The 18,128-nt window shown below is 37.5% G+C and overlaps 2 protein-coding genes across 5 annotated transcripts; one reads left to right on the top strand and one right to left on the bottom strand.

The window, feature by feature from the left end:
* Positions 1-100: 100 nt before the first annotated feature.
* poc5 (POC5 centriolar protein homolog (Chlamydomonas)) lies at positions 101-10,879 on the top strand. Of its 4 annotated transcripts, none has more exons than XM_079608054.1 (13): positions 101-289; positions 906-989; positions 1,100-1,244; positions 2,260-2,340; positions 2,821-2,984; positions 3,069-3,245; positions 4,636-4,740; positions 5,704-5,883; positions 6,022-6,187; positions 7,047-7,180; positions 9,388-9,504; positions 9,638-9,814; positions 9,918-10,879. In XM_079608054.1, the coding sequence occupies exons 2-13, from the start codon at positions 906-908 to the stop codon at positions 10,065-10,067; spliced, it is 1,680 nt and encodes a 559-aa protein (XP_079464180.1). In that variant the 5' UTR covers positions 101-289; the 3' UTR covers positions 10,068-10,879. The 4 variants fall into 4 exon arrangements, with proteins under 4 accessions (XP_079464180.1, XP_079464179.1, XP_079464182.1 ...); XM_079608053.1 differs by having other exon boundaries at positions 153-289; positions 7,032-7,180; positions 9,918-10,863; XM_079608056.1 differs by lacking the exons at positions 101-289; positions 906-989; positions 1,100-1,244 and adding exons at positions 1,536-1,744; positions 1,829-1,865 and having other exon boundaries at positions 9,918-10,728.
* On the bottom strand, positions 10,455-18,050 carry ankdd1b (ankyrin repeat and death domain containing 1B). Its single transcript, XM_079608059.1, has 15 exons — positions 17,794-18,050; positions 16,612-16,712; positions 16,401-16,499; positions 16,226-16,324; positions 15,435-15,539; positions 15,196-15,300; positions 14,534-14,632; positions 14,329-14,427; positions 14,082-14,180; positions 13,258-13,356; positions 13,060-13,158; positions 12,859-12,966; positions 12,294-12,495; positions 10,791-10,922; positions 10,455-10,588 (listed from the first exon to the last, which is right to left on the bottom strand). The coding sequence occupies exons 1-15, from the start codon at positions 17,963-17,965 to the stop codon at positions 10,533-10,535; spliced, it is 1,674 nt and encodes a 557-aa protein (XP_079464185.1). The 5' UTR covers positions 17,966-18,050; the 3' UTR covers positions 10,455-10,532.
* Between the last annotated feature and the right edge of the window lie 78 nt (positions 18,051-18,128).

Genomic DNA, 18,128 nt, shown 5'->3' with positions numbered 1-18,128 from the left:
AAGAAAAAAAGAAACAAAAAAATAGTTTAGGCAACTGTCAACTGTCTATCTATGGATACAACAGAGTGGATACAACAGACGCTTCCGCGTATCTGTTACCACGGAAACAGTCTACCCAATCACAATAGCCAAGATAGACGTGCCACATTTTCAACCAATCAAATAGACTTTTACTCTAGCGGCTAGCAGTTTGAAACAGGGCTTTTAACAGTAGAGTGGGCACTTGCAGATTGAAAGCATTCGTTGTCTTAACAGAGGAACAAATACCTTTAAAACTCTAGCCGAGAAGGTAATGATCGTACAGTTTCATATCTTTACCGCAACGATGCTTTGTACGTTAGATTTAGCCTAGGAACTCAGTAAGAGGCTAACAAAGTGTTATTATTATGAAGCTTTAGCAGGAACTTAGGTTGCACTTTTGCTTTAGCTCAGGGACTGGTTGTTTAACGTTATATCTCTACCTGCGTTTTATTTACTGTACAATATAATAGAAGAACATTATAATAAACAGTTAACGGTTAATAAAGTTGACGGTTTTCTTGCCTAACGTTAACTTAGTTGATAAATGAATCACTGCTGCTCAAATAAACAAAAACGTAGCAAAGTTTGTTAGTCTTTCGACGTAACTGTTATGTATCGTTATATAAGTTAAGTAACGCTACATGATTATTAATAGTGTTTTAAATAGCAAAATTAATATATGTATTAGCTGACAGATTTAAGTCGTTTTTTTAACAATGATAACTTGGTAGAGTTAGACAGGTTTGAAGTAGCCTAATGATGAAGTAACTGTTAATCAGGATTCTTATCTTTAAGAGGAATCGGCTATTTTGGTAAATTTAAAGTAAAATGAGTCATCCAAACATTGTCATACATCACAAGTCCTCGTTCATTCTGTATTTCAGATGTCATCAGATGAAGGGGAGCGCAATAGTCCAGATTTACCAAGAGATTCAGACAGAGGCAGCTCAGTTTCCTCTGTGCTTCAGGTGAGTTATTATATCCACCGTTGCAAAAGTCACTAAGATAAGTGACTGCTTTTCTGTCCTGTCTGTTTAAAGGACACTTTGGTGTTGTTCCTTCTCTTTTAAATTTTCAGGATGAATACGAAGAACTTCTTCGGTATGCTGTGGTGACTCCTAAATATGAACCGAGTCTCCCATCACAGCTCAACTTGAGTACAACTCAACTCTCCAGTTCACAGCATACTATTAAAAGAGACACACCAGCTCAACCTTCTGCAGGTAGACTCCTTACTGAATGGATTCCATACTAAAATGTAACATAGTTAGGAGGAGATAATAATGCTAGATCATTCCAAGTTGTAGAGTGCAGACACACTAATGTTGAAAGGTTTATAGGTGTAAAGCAGTGATTCTCAACCAGGGGGGCCAGGGTCACTAGGTTAGGGGTGTCTACACCTGTTCCTGGAGGGCCACTGCTTCAAAACACCTGCCTGGACGTTTGTAGTATGCCTTTTAAGATTTTGATTAGCTGTTCAGGTGTGTTTAATTGGGGTTGGAGCTAAACACTGCAGGTCAGTGACCCTCCAGGAGCAGGATTGGGATCTCAGCACACTTCCAAAGTGGCCACAGGATAGCTTAAAATTAGGGGTCTGCAAACTCGGTCCTGGAGGGCCACCGTCCTGCAGAGTTTAGCTCCAACCCCAATTGAACACACCTGAACCAGCTAATCAGTGTCTTACTCGGCCTGCTTAAAATGATTTCAAATAAGACAAAACAAGGTTTATACAATCTAGACAGCTAAAAAAAAATTTTCTTAATTTAATTTGCTTCATTAACAACTGCCTTTTTTATTTTAAAACCAGGGTTCTTAGGATATTTGACAATCTGGATATAGTGAATGTGAGAATTGTAGTAATTTCTAGAAATGAAAAAGTTATGGATTTTTTTTTTGTGTGGAATATTTTTATAATTGATATATCAAATGTAAATATAGCTCTTAAAATATTCAATTTGGTAGAAATTGCTATTTATAAGTAAACTTAAAAACTAGAAATGCCATCTAAGTTCATTGTAATACAAAATGTAAACCATGAAGAACGTTCAGTTACGGAATAATGGAGTTTTAATTATTTGGAATATTTTGCCACTCCTAATTTCTGTAAATAAAAAGTTTGAATTTTGTATTTATTTATTTTTCATAATATAAGTATCAGAAATATTTTGGGGGGCCTTCAAATATTGTCTTGGAGTCAAAAAGGGTTAGAAAAGTGTTGTTTCCTTTGTTTTATTTCAGATAATGAAGGGCACCCAAACAACGGGGCTACACCAACTCCTCCATTAGAAGAATCCAGACCGCCAAGTCGAACATCTGAGGGTAACATCATGAAGCCATTTAAAAATGAATTTCTTAGTCCTCTTTCTTTCTTTTGATTAGGGTGTGTCTCGTTCAATCAGAATTTAGGGTGCTTTACACTTGGTTCGATTGCCTGGTCCGAACCCGAGTTAGATTTCTCCCCTATCCCGCTGGATTGTGTTCACATCATATTATTTGGGTCTGAACCGTGATGCGTTTGTATAATCAGAGCAGCAGCTGTTTACCAATGTTTCCTTAGTAATGATGATGAAGGAGAAGGCGGAAACATGTTTTTTTTTTTACTTTTAGTTTTGTTTTCTAAGCATTAGCACATGACGCCATTTTTGTCTATCTGCTGCGAATGTACTGCAAATGTTCTAAAGAAAGGCGAGCAGAAATTAAAGATCCATTCTCTCTGCTTGCAGTGTGTCAGTAATGCTTGTAAGGAAAGTACCCTTAAGAATCGGAACTATCTGATATATAATATTGCTTTTACTTCAGGTGAGTGCATGGCAGCCAGGTCTGTGTCATCTGAGGAAAGATCAGACATATCAGGACAAAGCAGTGCTGATGCTCTGATCACCGTCATGACAGAGATGTTCATCTCGGATGAGAATCTGAACAGGATGGAGAACATTTTGGACACCTGGAGCACAAACCTTAAGGTTTGTCTTGCAATTGTACGTTTTGTACCATTTTGCTGCATACCGTAATACATTATAGGAAACCGTTTCTTGGTATGTGTGCAGAGTAATGTGATGATGGAGCTGAGGAAGTGGAAACTGGCTTTTGTGGAGCAGCACAGACTGGAGCTTAAGAAGGAGAGGGAGAAACATGCAGCACATATGGCTACTGTAAATGCTGAGATGGACGGTCTCAAACACCTGGTCAACACCTACCAGATCTCTAACCTGAGGAAAGATGAGGTGTGCACAGATATTGAGACTGAATGCCCATTCACACCAAGGACGATAGCTATAAAGATTAAGATATAGTTCTAAATATAAAAGGCTAACACCAAGTCCACACCACTACAGCAACCACGCACAGAGAAACAATATTATTGGAATTGCACTCCAATTTTTTTTTATCCTGCTGATGAATGATAACCTTGACAGCCAATCAGAATAACATGACAAAACTTAACATGGCAACCTTTCAGTCTCTCTCTTGAATCCAACACAGAAGTGACTTAAACTGCAATTTATCGACTGGCCGTTAGAGACGGGCTCCAAAAGAGAGTCAATCACATGTTAACTTAATATGCCCAACTTTACAGCAGAATTTTTTTTTTACAGTCTGGTACAAAGTGTTTTTATGTCTATATACGGTAGCTAATTTTCCCCATCATGACAACTGTGAGGGGGGTGAATCCGTTTAAATTATATTAAAGGGTAACTAAACCCTAAACAACTTTTTTTAGTTAATGATCTGTAAGACTGGGGCTTTATTAATGCTGTTCTTTGATTTCAAGTAAATTTGTTGACATTTGGGTATAAAGTGTTTTAATTCTACAATATATGGTGTAAAAACGTCTGAGTGCTGCCCTCTTCAGGTTGAACGGTGGCTACTGCAGTTGAATTTTCCTATTGGATGTTGTAGTACTGCGTGACGTAAGCAGGTACCAGCTCATCACGCCCCTTCCCTACAGAGAGATGTGTGTCAGGTGCACACCCCCCTCTGCTGGGCTCTGCCCACTTTTCCAGCATTTTTCAAATATAGCCAGTGTGTGGAGTCAGGCTCTGACCAGAGGTTGAGTTAACTTAAAGTTCAGCATAATTAAGGGTGTGGCCACTTGAGTGACAGGTGGATTGCTACTGCTGTCATTACTTGCCGTTTGTCTACTGTCTGTTAGCCGTCACGTCACCTCAGATAATCCCGCCTCTTTGCCCATTTTCGTTTATCCGGGAATGATGTGCAGTAACGGGCTGCCAAGATGGCAAAAACGCTCTTCAGAAACCTACGGGTGACGTCATGGACACTAGTACGTCCATATATTTTTTACAGTCTGTGGTTTGGACGCTAATATAGTTATTGTTATAGTTATCATTCTTGGTGTGAAAATGCTTTAAGTCAGATGTTATTTATTGAAACTAATTGGCTGGTCCTGCAGTATTAAGCTTATAAACATTTCGATATATTGGTATTGAATATAATAAGATACGGGTGCAAAATATTGGGAAATGGTATATGAAACAGCAACACAATTTATCATTCAAAACACAAACACATGTGGCTCTGACTCCCAATTTTCAACAGGCTGTAAGTCTGTGTTTTCCAGTCTGTCATCTCCTCCTTGGCCTTTGCCTTCTGCAGGTGATCGTGAATCTGAGCAGAGCGGTTGACAGGCAGAGGGAGAAGCTGGAGCTGATGAGGAGTTTCACCCAGTGGAGACTGCAGCAGTGTTCTGCCAGAGAGGAGGTGAGACGGCCCGGGGCAGCTCTGACTGACTGACTGCACGCACACACACACACACACACACACACACACACCGGGCTGTTTACTCATGTCAGATTGAGAGTTAAGACAGGCTTGTGTTTTGTATTCATTTTCTCATTTAAAATTGCAGACTATCTGCATTTAAAGGGACAGTTCACTCCAAAATGAAAATTCTGTCAGCCTTTTCTCACCCTCATGTCATTTCAAACCCATAAGACTGGTTAATCTTAAAAACGCATATTAAGATTATTTCAATGTCCCTCCATTGAAAGTCCAGGTTACCAAAAATTACAAGATCAAAGGCATCCTAAAATGAATCTGTATGCAATTGCGTGGTTTAATCCAAGTCTTGTGAAGAGATATGATTTCTTTATATGATTAGGTTTAGGTGTTATGGGTCTGAAACAACATGAGGGTCAGTAAATTATGACAGAATTAGTTATTTTTGTGTGAACTGTCCCTTTAAAGATGTAATGAAGCCAAAACAACAGCAGTGACGTTCGGTATGAATGCAGCATCACGCAAAGTTTTCAGATAAATTGTAGAAATACCCTTATTTTTTGCCCAATGTTTTAGTTTGTTTTTTTAATTTATTGCCTAAGAAAAAAATGTTTCATAAAAATATTAGGCAGCACAACTGTTTGATAATACTAAGAAATGTTTCTTGAGCGCCAAATCATCATATTAAAATGATTTCATAAGGATCATGTGACACTAAGGACTGGAGTAATGATGCTGAAAATTCAGCTTTGCCATCACAGGAATAAATGACCATTTCAAATATATTTACAACAGTTATTTTCATTTGTAATAATATTTCATATGACTGTTTTTACTGTATTTTTGATCAAACTGATACAACCTTTGTGAACATAAAACTTCTTTCAAAAACGAGCCTTATTTCAATCTTCTGAATCTGATCGAAAGCATTTCTCTGTGTTTTAGGCACAGGGGCGCAGACTGGCCGAGGAGCACTATCATTTGCAGCTCAAGAGGAAGGTGTGGGCAGGCTGGCGCTCGCTCATCCAGAACAGGTGGCGGGAGCGTGTGGAGAGAGCGTGTTGTGCCAGAGCAGAGGACGTCTGCATGCAGCTCTCTACAGACTATGAGGCCAAGATGGCACAGGTGAGTGAAACCCACACGGAAATTTGAGTGAAAGTGCTTTTTAAAAAAATTTTTTATCTTGGGTGTTAGTGATTCCAGTAAGTTACTGAATGTGGACATTATATGAAATAATAACATAATAAATATTGTGTTTGTCAGCATGTAGAGGAGCTCCAGAAAGCTCAAGCTGAGATCCACAGGCTGCACACGGAGCGCGATCGCTACGAGGACTCTATGAAGAAAGCTTTCATGCGTGGGGTCTGTGCACTCAACATCGAGGCCCTTAGTATGTTTAACACTGGAGAAGCGGGTAGACTGGACCGTGGTAAGACAATAGAGAGATTCAGCTCAATTTCTCCAGTGGGAATGATTACATTTATGAAAGGCATGATATAGTAGTTTAATATGATTGATTTTTACATAATTGAAGTGTACGTTATGACGGATAATCCACTAAACAAAAACATTTTGAATGTAAAAAAAAATCCTCCTATTTTGACAAAAGGTCATTTCTAAATAATTGAATACACTCTAGGCATATAATGTTACATGAAAACTAAATCAGATTGATTTCAGTAGCAGTTTTCTAGCCTATGGCTTTATTAATCAAAAGTTTTATATTCCTGCTTCATAATCAACCGGTTTCCCTTCAGTTGTCCCACCTGTAGCTCATATTATTGAATGAAAAATGCAGAAAGGGTAGACAACGGTTTACTTTAAAGGTGAAGTGTATATTTTTGTTGTTGTTGTTAAAATACTTTGTCATAATCCAGAGTGTACAGATAACTATACGCCAGCCATTCATATGTTGAGTTTGGGGTGAGCAAAAGGGTAGTGTTTTGGAAGCTGATTGTAAAAAAAATAAAAAAAAATCATGTTTTCTGCAATACCAATCAGTGTTGCAGTTTGGTGCTGAAATGACACACTTCGCTTTGAAATTCCCTTGTAGAAATGGCAAGTTGACATATGTGATGTTAACACAAAAAACAATGGACCTTATTTGCCTATGAAATTTCACTAATGCACCCTTATTTAAATTTGAGACAGAATTTTGATATTAAAAGAATGAAATTGAATCCGAAAGAATAATTTAAATAAAAGTAGTAAATGTCTCAAAGATCAAACCTTAAGCAGTATAATCAGTCCAGCCTTTATTTCTGTGTGTGTAGATGTTCCACCTCCAGACGACGAGCCAAGCACCAGCTCAATGGCTAATCACCCTCCACGAACCGTCTCGTCTGCACGGCTCAGTCCGATTGTCATGGAGAGTCCAAAACAGCCGGGCCCCTCCCACAGCAATACAGACGATGTAGAGGCGGTAAGACATGCAACAAACACTTGTTGAATCTGGAAGATTCTAAACGATTTCTTGAAACCAGCAGTCATGTTTTATACAATGTTTTCATATTGATATGCCTTTGTATTCACCTTATTCCGCCCCGCCCACTTTTAATACTTCGCTCTTCCGCATTTTGTCATCCGACTTCCGCTAAACTGACACGGCACATCCGGTAGCTAGTTCAGTAGTTAGAAGATTGTTTAAAGCTAGCTATAACTTTAACAAAATGACAAATAACGTTAATACCGTTAATGTTTTAAATTGGGAGCACATAGAAAACTTCAAATGTTCTATCCTCTTAATCTAATTGTTATGGCAGCCCCTTACGGAGCATAGATATAGTACTTGACATATTTTACAGCTAACGTAACGTTATAGAATTACGTCTAGCAACTAGCGTAGGTCCCTCTCAGCCGGAAGTAAGATTACAAAACGAATGCAATGACGTCACCCTTGTTGTCGTGGAAAATAAGGTGAATAGGATGCTCTTCATTTCAACATGAAGTTTGGAGCATCAGTCCAAATTCTTAATGTTTTTTTGTGTTTTTATGACAATTGCCATTAACTCAGCCTGTCAGCCTATAAAATTAAACTTTGCATGGCCAATATTACTGTTGATGTTTATGTATAGATAATGATTTACAACAAATTGTTGTATTTATTATAAAGGATCTTTCTATGTACATTATCATTTTCAAAATGTATATGCCCTCGTAATCTTTAATATCTTCTCTGATGACATGTACTGGCGCGAGGGCGCAACAACCTGTCACTCACAAGAGATCTCAGTAATAGTAAACCACAACCATCCAACCAGTTCCCGATGGACAAAATCAAGTCCTGCCCTACATTTTTCTTGTTCAAGAAACTTTCACTCAGATATGTCGCAATAGGGAAGAAAAGACTTTCACAACTTCAGTTTCAGTCTGACTTCAATTTGTTTTTAAAGGGCACCTATGACATTTAAAATGTTCCTAATGTTGTTTTGGGAGTCCACAACAACAGTTTTACATGCATGCAATGACAAAAAACACTTTAGTTGTCGTATAATATGCATTTATTTTTACCTGATTTGCTCACCGACTCCCAAATGAATCGTTCAACGACTAATTTTTCCAAACCCCTCCTTTGCGCGACGCTAATCTGCGATTGGTCAGATGACCCAGCAGTGTTTACATAGATAATACTTATTGTTTAACACGGAGTACAATGATGCTTTTATCAATTAAATCGTGTTATAATAATGATTATAGTCCACTGCTTTGTAGTTTGTAGTAAAAAAATAAGATAAAGAATTTAATGTTATGTTAGCGAGCATAGCCCAGAGTTCATATTGTAAAAGCACAATCAGTCTTTGTTTGCGTTAGCCCGATGCATAAACATAGGCCTAACGTTTTTACAAAAAAAAAAAAAAAAAAAAAAAAATGCATTTGTTACTACGAGGTATTATTCTATTCTATAAGACAACTCCGAAAACAACAACACTTCACATATCTCAATACAATTGTCATTGAAGACCTAGAAGCTAAACGGTGCTTACACAACTAACAAAATAATTATTAAGCATGATACATAAAACATAAAAGCAACAATTATTAATAACACTTACAGGTTGTGATACGGAGGAGGAAGCTGATGCAAATACACTTAGAAATTAACCTTCCTTCAATATCAGCCGACTTGCGAATCCAAGTTTGATTGCATTTAAGTTAAGCAATCGTCTTCAAAATGGCGCGAACAAAGCACAAGGCTCGGACTATACTTCTGTGGTATAGTTGTATGAATTGTAGCCACTTAGTCTTCAAATGCTGACTTCACTTGAGTCGCACTTCAGAACACAGCGTCTCGTCGCCATGATGTTGTCCCTGGCCTTGGAGAGCAATAAGTGGGCGTATCGTATTCAAATAACTTTACAAGTTGACGTCATCTAGTCAGAGAAAAAGCTTCGGTCTTCTAACGATTCATAAAAATGACTCCGAGTCGACTCTTACTTTTGAAAGACAATAACTTTATATACGGTGCACTTTCATATTTCAACTTTGCAGGATGTTTTTGTTCACTTAGATCTGTTACACACTACATGAAAGGTAAATTTCAAAATTCCATAATAGGTGCCCTTTAATAACTTTAAAACGACAATTTTATCTTTGTTAAATTATTATTTGTATTTATTGCTCTCTTTTCAGGACCAGTTTCTCTCTCAGTCTAGCTCAATCACAGGCCCAAGAGCAGAAACCCTTCTCTCCACCACAGTTGTGAACTCTTCCGTTCCACCAGGGGGCAGTACAAGCTCCTTCAGACAGGTACCATCACTGCAGGCATATTGCTGAATATTTTATATCAGCCTGCTGAACCTGTTTCTAAGCTGCTTTTCAAAATGTTTGTGATAACATTTATACACGTATGTTCTGGAAACTAAAATGTTCTCCTCTTTAGGTGAACGCACGAATAGTAACCGCTGGCAAGCAGAAAGCCTCTAAGACAGTAACCGCTCGTTTGACAGGACGGGCAGAGCATAACCGGACGGGCCGCCCCCCTACGGCCCTGCATGTCTTGGGTGTGGCTCCTCCCATGAGCTCAGTTGTAGTAGAAAGACACCACCCTGTCACTCAGGTATAAAGGGACATCCCTGCAAATGTCCAAGTACATGTGGTGATATCAGAACATCAAACGCAGTAGTGCTCATTCCATTTCCCTCTTTCCCCCTCATATACAGCTCACTGTTGGTCAGGCAACAGCAGCTAAGTTCCCTCGCGCCGCTCTTCAGAGTCAGACTGTCTCCAGCAGCAAGAGCTCCTCCAGCCAGCCCAGAGGCCCCTCCTCCTCCTCCTCCTTTCACATCCACTCCATCAAAGTTGTGGATTAACACACACACACTTGCTCATTTTTGTGTCAGGTCTGAATACTGTAATTCGCAGTATTTCATTTGTCAGGTTTAGAGGCTTTAAATTAGGTTAATAAATTTTTAGTACAAATTTTTATTTATTTTTATCATAACATGGTGGAAATGAAGGTAAGATGTTTATTTACTAAATTTGCCAATGAACACTTTTAATTGAAGAAACATTATTTATTACGTGATATGGTTTCTTTTATTTAAAGTCTTTGTATAAGTGTCACCTTTTACTTTATAATGTTTTACAAAGCCATAAACAAAATCCATAACAGTTTCCTGATTGTTTTAGATCAGTTAGCTTCTGTATTAATTTGTACTGCATCTTAATTCACAGGTTTTATTAAAGTTAGCTGCTAGATCTTCATGCGTCTCAATTAGGAAATAAAGCACAATTTTAGTTCATAGCATCTTTTATTTCTCGGTAGCAACTTGGATTCATGAAACTGTGCATTTCCTTGTGTCAGCGTTTGTTCCCTCCATTCTTATTTTTTCTGGGGATGAGACAGAAATGTATGTAATAATGAGATTTCATTCTTTCCTTTCTGCTATTTTGAATGTAAAGGACTGTGTAAAACTCACTCTCTAATAAATGTACCATTTAAAAGATGTTGCAAAAACTATACAGTTTATTATTGATCAAGACATTGAAAACAGATAACGGCATAAAGTAAAGATAAGTTAAAAACATCCTACCAGCAATCTTTGTAATCCCAACAGAAAGCAGCCCCTCGTACAGGCCTTTGGCTGGGTTGCTCCCTTCAATCATGATTCCATGAAGCCAGATCAGAAGCATCCTGTTCCCATGCTCTTGGAAACTGTTAGGACCTAGATACAACAAAGGGGGAGTCTCTGATTCAGGTCTATCTGTAGTTTAATACATTTGAGTACTTTTCTTCCAATGGAATTTAGAATTATATAATATATATACACACAGTTGTAATCTAAATTATACAACGCCCATTGCAAATCAAGTTTATTGGCAATTTACAGACTAAACAAATCAAACAAAAGTAATTGAAATAACTCATCACAACAAATGTTTCAAGTGGTTTTCCCCAAATTCAGCTGAAAATGCAACTTTTAATGACTTCTGCAGTCTCAAAACTGCAGGGTTGAATGATTTTGAGACTGCATTATATTATATTTAATATCTGAACGGGCTAGGTTTGCTAAGTGTCACGTTTGACTGCATGTTAGAAATATGACCCAAAAAGCTATAAGATATCTTTGCCCTACACAAACAAGGAAGTCAAGTCCTAGACTAAAATGCATGTTTAAAGGGCGTGTTGCAGGTTAACCACCACTGTCGATTAATGGGTACATAAAGCACTCAAGATATGTATATCATTTTTAAAATGTCTCAAAAATGGTCTTAAAGACCAGTTTTTTAAGTTTTTGGTATTAACGGCGTTTTTTTCACGCAATTCGGTGATGACGTCACGTTAACCCGTAAAAATTAACCCTGCAACACGGCCTTTTAACCGAAAGCAACTTGCACGGGCATATCTGAATATGTCAGTGCCATTGTTTTGCCTCTAGATGCACACCAGTAATGTGTTTTTCTTCTTCTAGGGGAAATTTATAAAAGCTACTTAAATGCCCTAATTAAGCTAAGGCGTAATCCTGGCTTATTCGAAGCCCTGTCTGTGGAACCGAGACATAAAGTAAATATATTTAGTATTTCATTATTGCAGATTTGCATAATATTCTGAGTTTGCATTTCACGGTTTTTATTCATTTTTAGGAATACTAAATCTATTTTTGTGCAAGTGAGATGAGTAAATGAATGTTCACATTTGTCTAGAACTACAATAACCTAATAATAACCAAATACACAACGCCTCTGTGATTTACAAACAATTTCTCTCATCATGGGGCAAGAGAAGTGTCAGTCAATAAACGTGAAAATGTAACTTGCATTACTTATTTGAAAAAGTAAAACATTTTTTGGGGGGTAAATTTAAAAGTAATGCATTACTAGTTACTTGAAAAAAGGTAATCTGATTATTTAACTCATGTGACTTGTAATGCGTACCCCCCAACACTGGTGGTAGTGTGCATTTTAGAGTAATATTATTAGTTTCAACCATCAGTTATTGGTCTAAGATTGTCTGTTGGTGCTGCTGAACTCCCTGTTAGGGGTTTATTTTGAGGTTCTTCTGAACATAAAGATAAGATTATATAGAAGATAATGACCTGTCCACTGCTCCTCGATGGCAGCCACCTGATCTTCAGTGAACTCCCAGAGCTCTGCCAACTTCTTCCAGTCATTGCGCTTGAGGTGCTTGCATGCGAGCTCCCATATTATATCACGCAGCGGATTCGTGTCAGGGGAGTGATCTAATTTAAACGTCAATGGTGATTCGCTGTGAAGGCTCTCAATAGCATCTGTGTTATTCTGAAAGGGTAATCAAATAACATCAAGCTCTGAGAAAGGCCAGATTCGCCAGGTGCTGAAATTAGCACAGGTATATACAGCACACTGAATATTATTAGTCCATGTTCACCGTTGTTAAGATGATCATTTTTGACACATGCAATCCTTGTGCAAATAAATGCGCTGTGGTGACCTTTCTGAATGGAATTATACATGCTTTAAAATCGAATTACACTTCCGGCACTGGGTTTAATAGAGAGTGGCTGAGGTTATAGCAGCACGTGTCATTTGTTGGGAGGAAAATGTTCTTCCCACTCTTTTACAACACACAATACCATTTATTTCATGGTTTGCTTTGATCAATTTGGAAATCTGAATACCCACCATTTGATAATTGCACTTCCATCTGAAATATCTCTCAGCTTTGATGATCATGTCCACAATTATAACCATATTCCCCCTCGCCGCCACTCCAAGAACTGTTTTATTTTGCTGTAAAAGAAAATAATACATAAACAATTTATTTCTCGACCACATTTGTAAACCTTTATCAGGCACTGTAATATTTCAGACTCGGTCCGTCACCCTGTCCTGAATCTCCAGATCCACCTCGGCTTTCAGAATCATCTCGACCACATCCACCTTCCCCATCTCAGCAGCGATATGGAGTGCAGTTTGTCCCATCTGAGTGTGTTGAATGAATAAAAAAAATACTGAAACACATGAATGCAATGACAAATATCATTTCATAAATGATGGATGAAAGTAGGTGAGTAAACGCACATGATCTGTTATGTTTGGATCACAGCCAGCCTCAAGTAGGGTGTGGATTACAGGAATATGACAGTTCTTCACTGCTAGATGGAATGGAGTATGCATATGCTGAAACAATCAATAATCAATCAATCAATCAATCTTGATGAATCTAGCATTAGTGTATTGGTTTGTTTTGCTATACTTGTGAGGACATTCCATAGGCGTAATGGTTTTTATACTGTACAAACTGTATTCTATCCCCTTTCACTGCCCCTATCCCTAAACCTACCCATCACAGGAAACATTCTGCATTTTTACATTTTTAATAAAACAGTAGCTAACATAAAAAAAATATTTAATTTATTTACAGCATTCATTATTCTTTGTTAATGTTCATACACATTTAAAACATTTCAAGTAAAACATCAGTTAGTGTTTTATAAATGAACATTCATTGGTGTTCAAGAAACATTTCTTGTTATTATCATCAATGCTGAAAACAGTTGTGCTGGTACATTTTTTGTTCCATTATAATATGTCTTTACTATCACTTTTGATGATACATCCTTGCTGGAAAAAATATATACATTTCTTCCTGACCCCAATTTTTTTTTTTTTTTTTACAATAGTGTACATTAAAGGTAGCCTATCTGAAGTAAATGTAATCTTTATTTGACTAAAATATACTGATCAGTTATTGAAAGCAGATCTCTTCAACTAGATACGTTAATGACAATTTATTACACATTTGAACGATTCTCATGAAGAGATAAGTGCGAGATACAGAGAATAATGTGAATAGCATCAAAAATTTCAGGCAGCAGAAAAAAACTTGAAATTATATTTCTCACCTTGTTTTGAGTGTTTATTTGGGCTCCACTATTCAGGAGGAGTTTTACAATTGGAAAGTGTCCCCTCTCACAGACTGGATGCAGAGGGCTGCTTCTGCTCTGAAAATCATCACAGGTAACAATCCTCTAAGACACAATGCTGAATTTGTTTTAGATTTCATGGTTAAATTCATTCATTCTTAGTCTGTCATTATTATCTAGTAGTAGCTTTCAAAAGGAGTGTTTAAAATTATCCCCCAGTACATACTAAGGTACAGATGTTTGGGTCACATTGGGCCTCCAGAAGGGCTTGTACAGAGTCCTCATGAGCTCCATCTGCAGCCAGATACAGAGCGGTCTGCCCCGCCTACACACACACAGCAGACGAATCAAATCAATGTGTGTGTCACTCATGTATTTTCTGAGTGATTCTGGAACAAGTGTTGATAATGCCTAAAAGGACAGATTATTACCTGGTTGACCTCATTACGAATGTCAAAGTTGTCTAGAAGTAGGTGCAGTGTTTCATGTTGACCGTGCTTTGCTGCCAGATGCAGAGGTGTGTCTCCAACCTGCAACCAGAAAGGAAAAGAGGTGAGAATTACAGTCAAAATCAGGTCTTGCTATAATTAACATAATAATAAAAAAAATACATACAGGTTTTGACATTGTACTTATATTTTAAAAAAAATACCTGCATGGAATTACAGCTTTAATTCATTTCTGTAATTACACCGTTGACCATTCCCTTACCTCTTAACCTACCCAAACCTTATCTCAATAGTAGTGAAAGTGCTTTGCAATAATGCATAAACATAGTAAGTACATTGCACCTAACAATTTCTTTGGTGTAAGTACATAGTAAAATGGTAAATGGTAAATGGACTGCATTTATATAGCGCTTTCACAGACCCAATGGCCACCAAAGCGCTTTACAATATTGCCTCACATTCACCCATTCTCTCACTCATTCATACACCGACGGCGGTGTCAGCCATGCAAGGCGATCCAGCTCGTCGGGAGCAGCTTTAACATAGTAGTTAAAGACACCTTATAAAGTGTGACCAAAAATATGATATATGCACCTTTTTGTATTAAACAAACATCTATAAACTAAAGTATTCAATAAATGAACCTGATTTTCCTCCATGGTGGCCATGTTGTAAGGTTCCTCCATCAGCATCTGTAGCATGCGAACACAGCCGTGTGCTGCGGCCAGGGCAAAAGGTCTGTTACCATTCTGACAGAAGAACAACACACTTTATCTTTGTGTGTATTGAAGGTCTCTAATAGGGACATTATCTTTATATTATCTAACTTTTTTTATTTTTATTATAGTTGTTTTTAATATTAGATGAGCTGCTGTTTCCTTACTTGTTCTTCTTTGTCAAGTTCTCCCATTTGCAGGTCATCAACGATGTATCCTACAATATCAGTGTGATTGTTCATGGCAGCGCAGTGCATCATGTTCAGGCCCTCCTGAACACACAATGATTTACATTAAGCTCTAAAATGTCCTAAATATTTGCCTTTATGAGTAAGCTGTATGAGATGTTATACAATTGCAATGACACATGCTGTCTCTCACTTTTAATGACATTTGCAATGTACACAATTATTATAAAAACAAACCATATCACAAAAACAAATATGGTTTAAAACACTAGAATAATATTTACAATATTTAAATCTGGTTGAGAAGAGACAATTTTCCAGCTAATAAAAAAGGTAAAAGTGAAATTAATATCACTTGTTAAATCAATGTATGGTAATTCACATAAATGTAATAGTTGTAATGCCAGTTGTGTTACAGCAATATACATCCATAATAATTATTATTTTTTAGATGAAAGGTCAAGGGGGTGGGGGTGGGGGGGGGGGGGGTGGGGGGGGGTCATGTTTCTGATAAATGATTTTGAGAAAATCTAAAATAATTTAAATAAACAATTAAAATGTTGTGTCACTGGTGTTGATTATGTAAAGAATAATTGAGGGCCATTGAATATTTCAAAGGCCCATCCTCAATTATTCACACTCTCTCTCTCTCTCTCTCTCTCTCTCTCACACGCACACACACGCACGCACGCACGCACGCACGCACACACACACAGTAACTGAAATAATCAATGGAATGAGTCACTCTGTGCAGTAACCGAACACCTCACCATATTTTCAACGCTTTGGTCAGCTCCACCTTGAACAAGTAACTTGAGGATTTCCAAACTCCCAAACCATGCTGCCAAGTGAACAGCAGTCAGTCCATGCTGCAGAAACACAGTACGAGTACCATATTGATCTTAAGTGTAACAGGGTAAATCATTAATGCTTGGGCAAACGTACCTTATCTTGTAAATCTAGTTTGGCTCTCCTTCGAAGGAGCATATCAACAACTTCCACATTTCTGAAGGCCACAGCATAATGAAGAGCAGTTCGACCGTGCTAACAGGAGACACAAGATTCATAAGAACCGCTCAGATGCTGAACAAACATATCTGTATTTGCTACAGCAAAAAATTGCACACCTGCATAAGTTAGATGTTTATTTACATACCACATTCTTGGCATTGACATTAACGCCTCTCACTAGAAGCTTCATGCCCTCCACGTCGTTTCTCTTTGCTGCTTCTATGAAGTCTTTCTCAACCTCCAGCACTGTATGGGTCGAATCACCAGTTCAATAGCACTGACAAGTACTTTACAAAAAGCACCATGGTATGAGTGACGTAGGCTATTAGATGGCATGATTATCATCTCCATATTGGTTCAACATTTACATATTTACACTGGAGTACAATGGTATAACATGGTATTTTTTTGTAGACTACAGGAAAAACAAGTAAACTATTCAAGTATAAACTACTATTCTATCTGGTGTACACAGAGATGTGTAAATATCACTGAGTACAGTTTGTGTTTTGGGCGTTCACTTTAAGGATAGCTGGAAGACATGATGTCAAGTGATAGATGAACACTAGCTGTGTCACACAGGCACATTTGTGTTAAACTGTGTGCTGAAATTCGAAACTGATTATTTAGGAACATTTCAGGGTCAATACAAGTGAAGCCCAATCGACAGAATTTATGGCTTTAATATTCAATACAATAAAATAAAAAATTATTTAAAGCAGCAGAATGTCACTTTTTGTGTTCAAATTTTTAAAAATGTATATAATGATGTATATAAATACATCATGGAGTAGCCCAGTACCTGCGTGACTCATCATAGAAATTTAGACATGGGTTGTCATGCAAGAAGGCAAGAAAGTTGTACAATTTTATGTAACTACACAGAAAAGGTTCATTTTTTCCCCACACGAAATTCATGATAACACACTGTTTATGTCTTGTTGTTTTACTATTGAAACAGTGAGCAATTTAACGTTCACAGATTGGCCCCATTGTAAATATCTCACTGTAACCCATATTTTTTTTAAGACAAGTGGAAATTGTGGTAATCACCATTATGCCACAAATGCTGTAGATTGTGTTTATATTGTACTAAACCCAGAAAATTCCTTGAAGTTAAAACTAAAAACAAAAGTCTTTTACATGTAGCTCATAATTTAGAAAATATAGGCTATTCAGATCGAATACAAAATTGTTTCTCAATTTTCTTGATAATTATTAACATGTAAATAGGACATTTTATCAGCTAATAGTACAGATGAATCATCATAAGTGTAAAACAGAAGAAATATCATTAGGACATTCAAGCAGGATGGTCTATACTCACACATCTCCTTACTATCATAACCACCATCTTCACCAATGTCCTTTGGCAAAATAAAGTCAGTGAAACCTTTGACGTGGTCAGATTTTAACCATGCTTTGGGATTAAGGTTATCCTTCTTCCAAACAGGCTGCTTCAGTACGTAGTCTTTTAAGGCTTGAGCTCTCCTCTCCATAGTATCGTACTGGTTGCACAAGCTCTTTGCTTCAAAGACTTGTGTTCTGTAAAATACATCAGCTGGATGGTTTTGTTTGCATTGAGAGCTCACGCCCAAAAACATGCGCTCTCACCCAAAGGACATTCAGTTAAATGGCTTCAAGCACTGATTGTGTTACAGT

This window comes from Phoxinus phoxinus (genome assembly GCF_949152265.1).
Source record: "Phoxinus phoxinus genome assembly, chromosome: 3".
Classification (NCBI taxonomy): Eukaryota; Metazoa; Chordata; class Actinopteri; order Cypriniformes; family Leuciscidae; genus Phoxinus; species Phoxinus phoxinus.
The sequence above is the reverse complement of the archived record's forward strand: the minus strand, read 5'-3'. Positions and strand labels throughout refer to the sequence as shown.

Bases quoted from the DNA above. Each gene is read 5' to 3' on its own strand.
- poc5 (XM_079608053.1), top strand. From the start codon at position 906: ATGTCATCAGATGAAGGGGAGCGCAATAGTCCAGATTTACCAAGAGAT. The intron at 990-1,099 runs GTGAGTTATTAT...TTAAATTTTCAG, and splicing joins CAGTTTCCTCTGTGCTTCAG to GATGAATACGAAGAACTTCT. The intron at 6,188-7,031 runs GTAAGACAATAG...CTGTGTGTGTAG, and splicing joins AGCGGGTAGACTGGACCGTG to ATGTTCCACCTCCAGACGAC.
- ankdd1b (XM_079608059.1), bottom strand. From the start codon at position 17,965: ATGGAGAGGAGAGCTCAAGCCTTAAAAGACTACGTACTGAAGCAGCCT. The intron at 16,713-17,793 runs GTGAGTATAGAC...CGACCCATACAG, and splicing joins TTATGATAGTAAGGAGATGT to TGCTGGAGGTTGAGAAAGAC. The intron at 10,589-10,790 runs GTAGGATGTTTT...TCTCATCCCCAG, and splicing joins TGGGATTACAAAGATTGCTG to AAAAAATAAGAATGGAGGGA.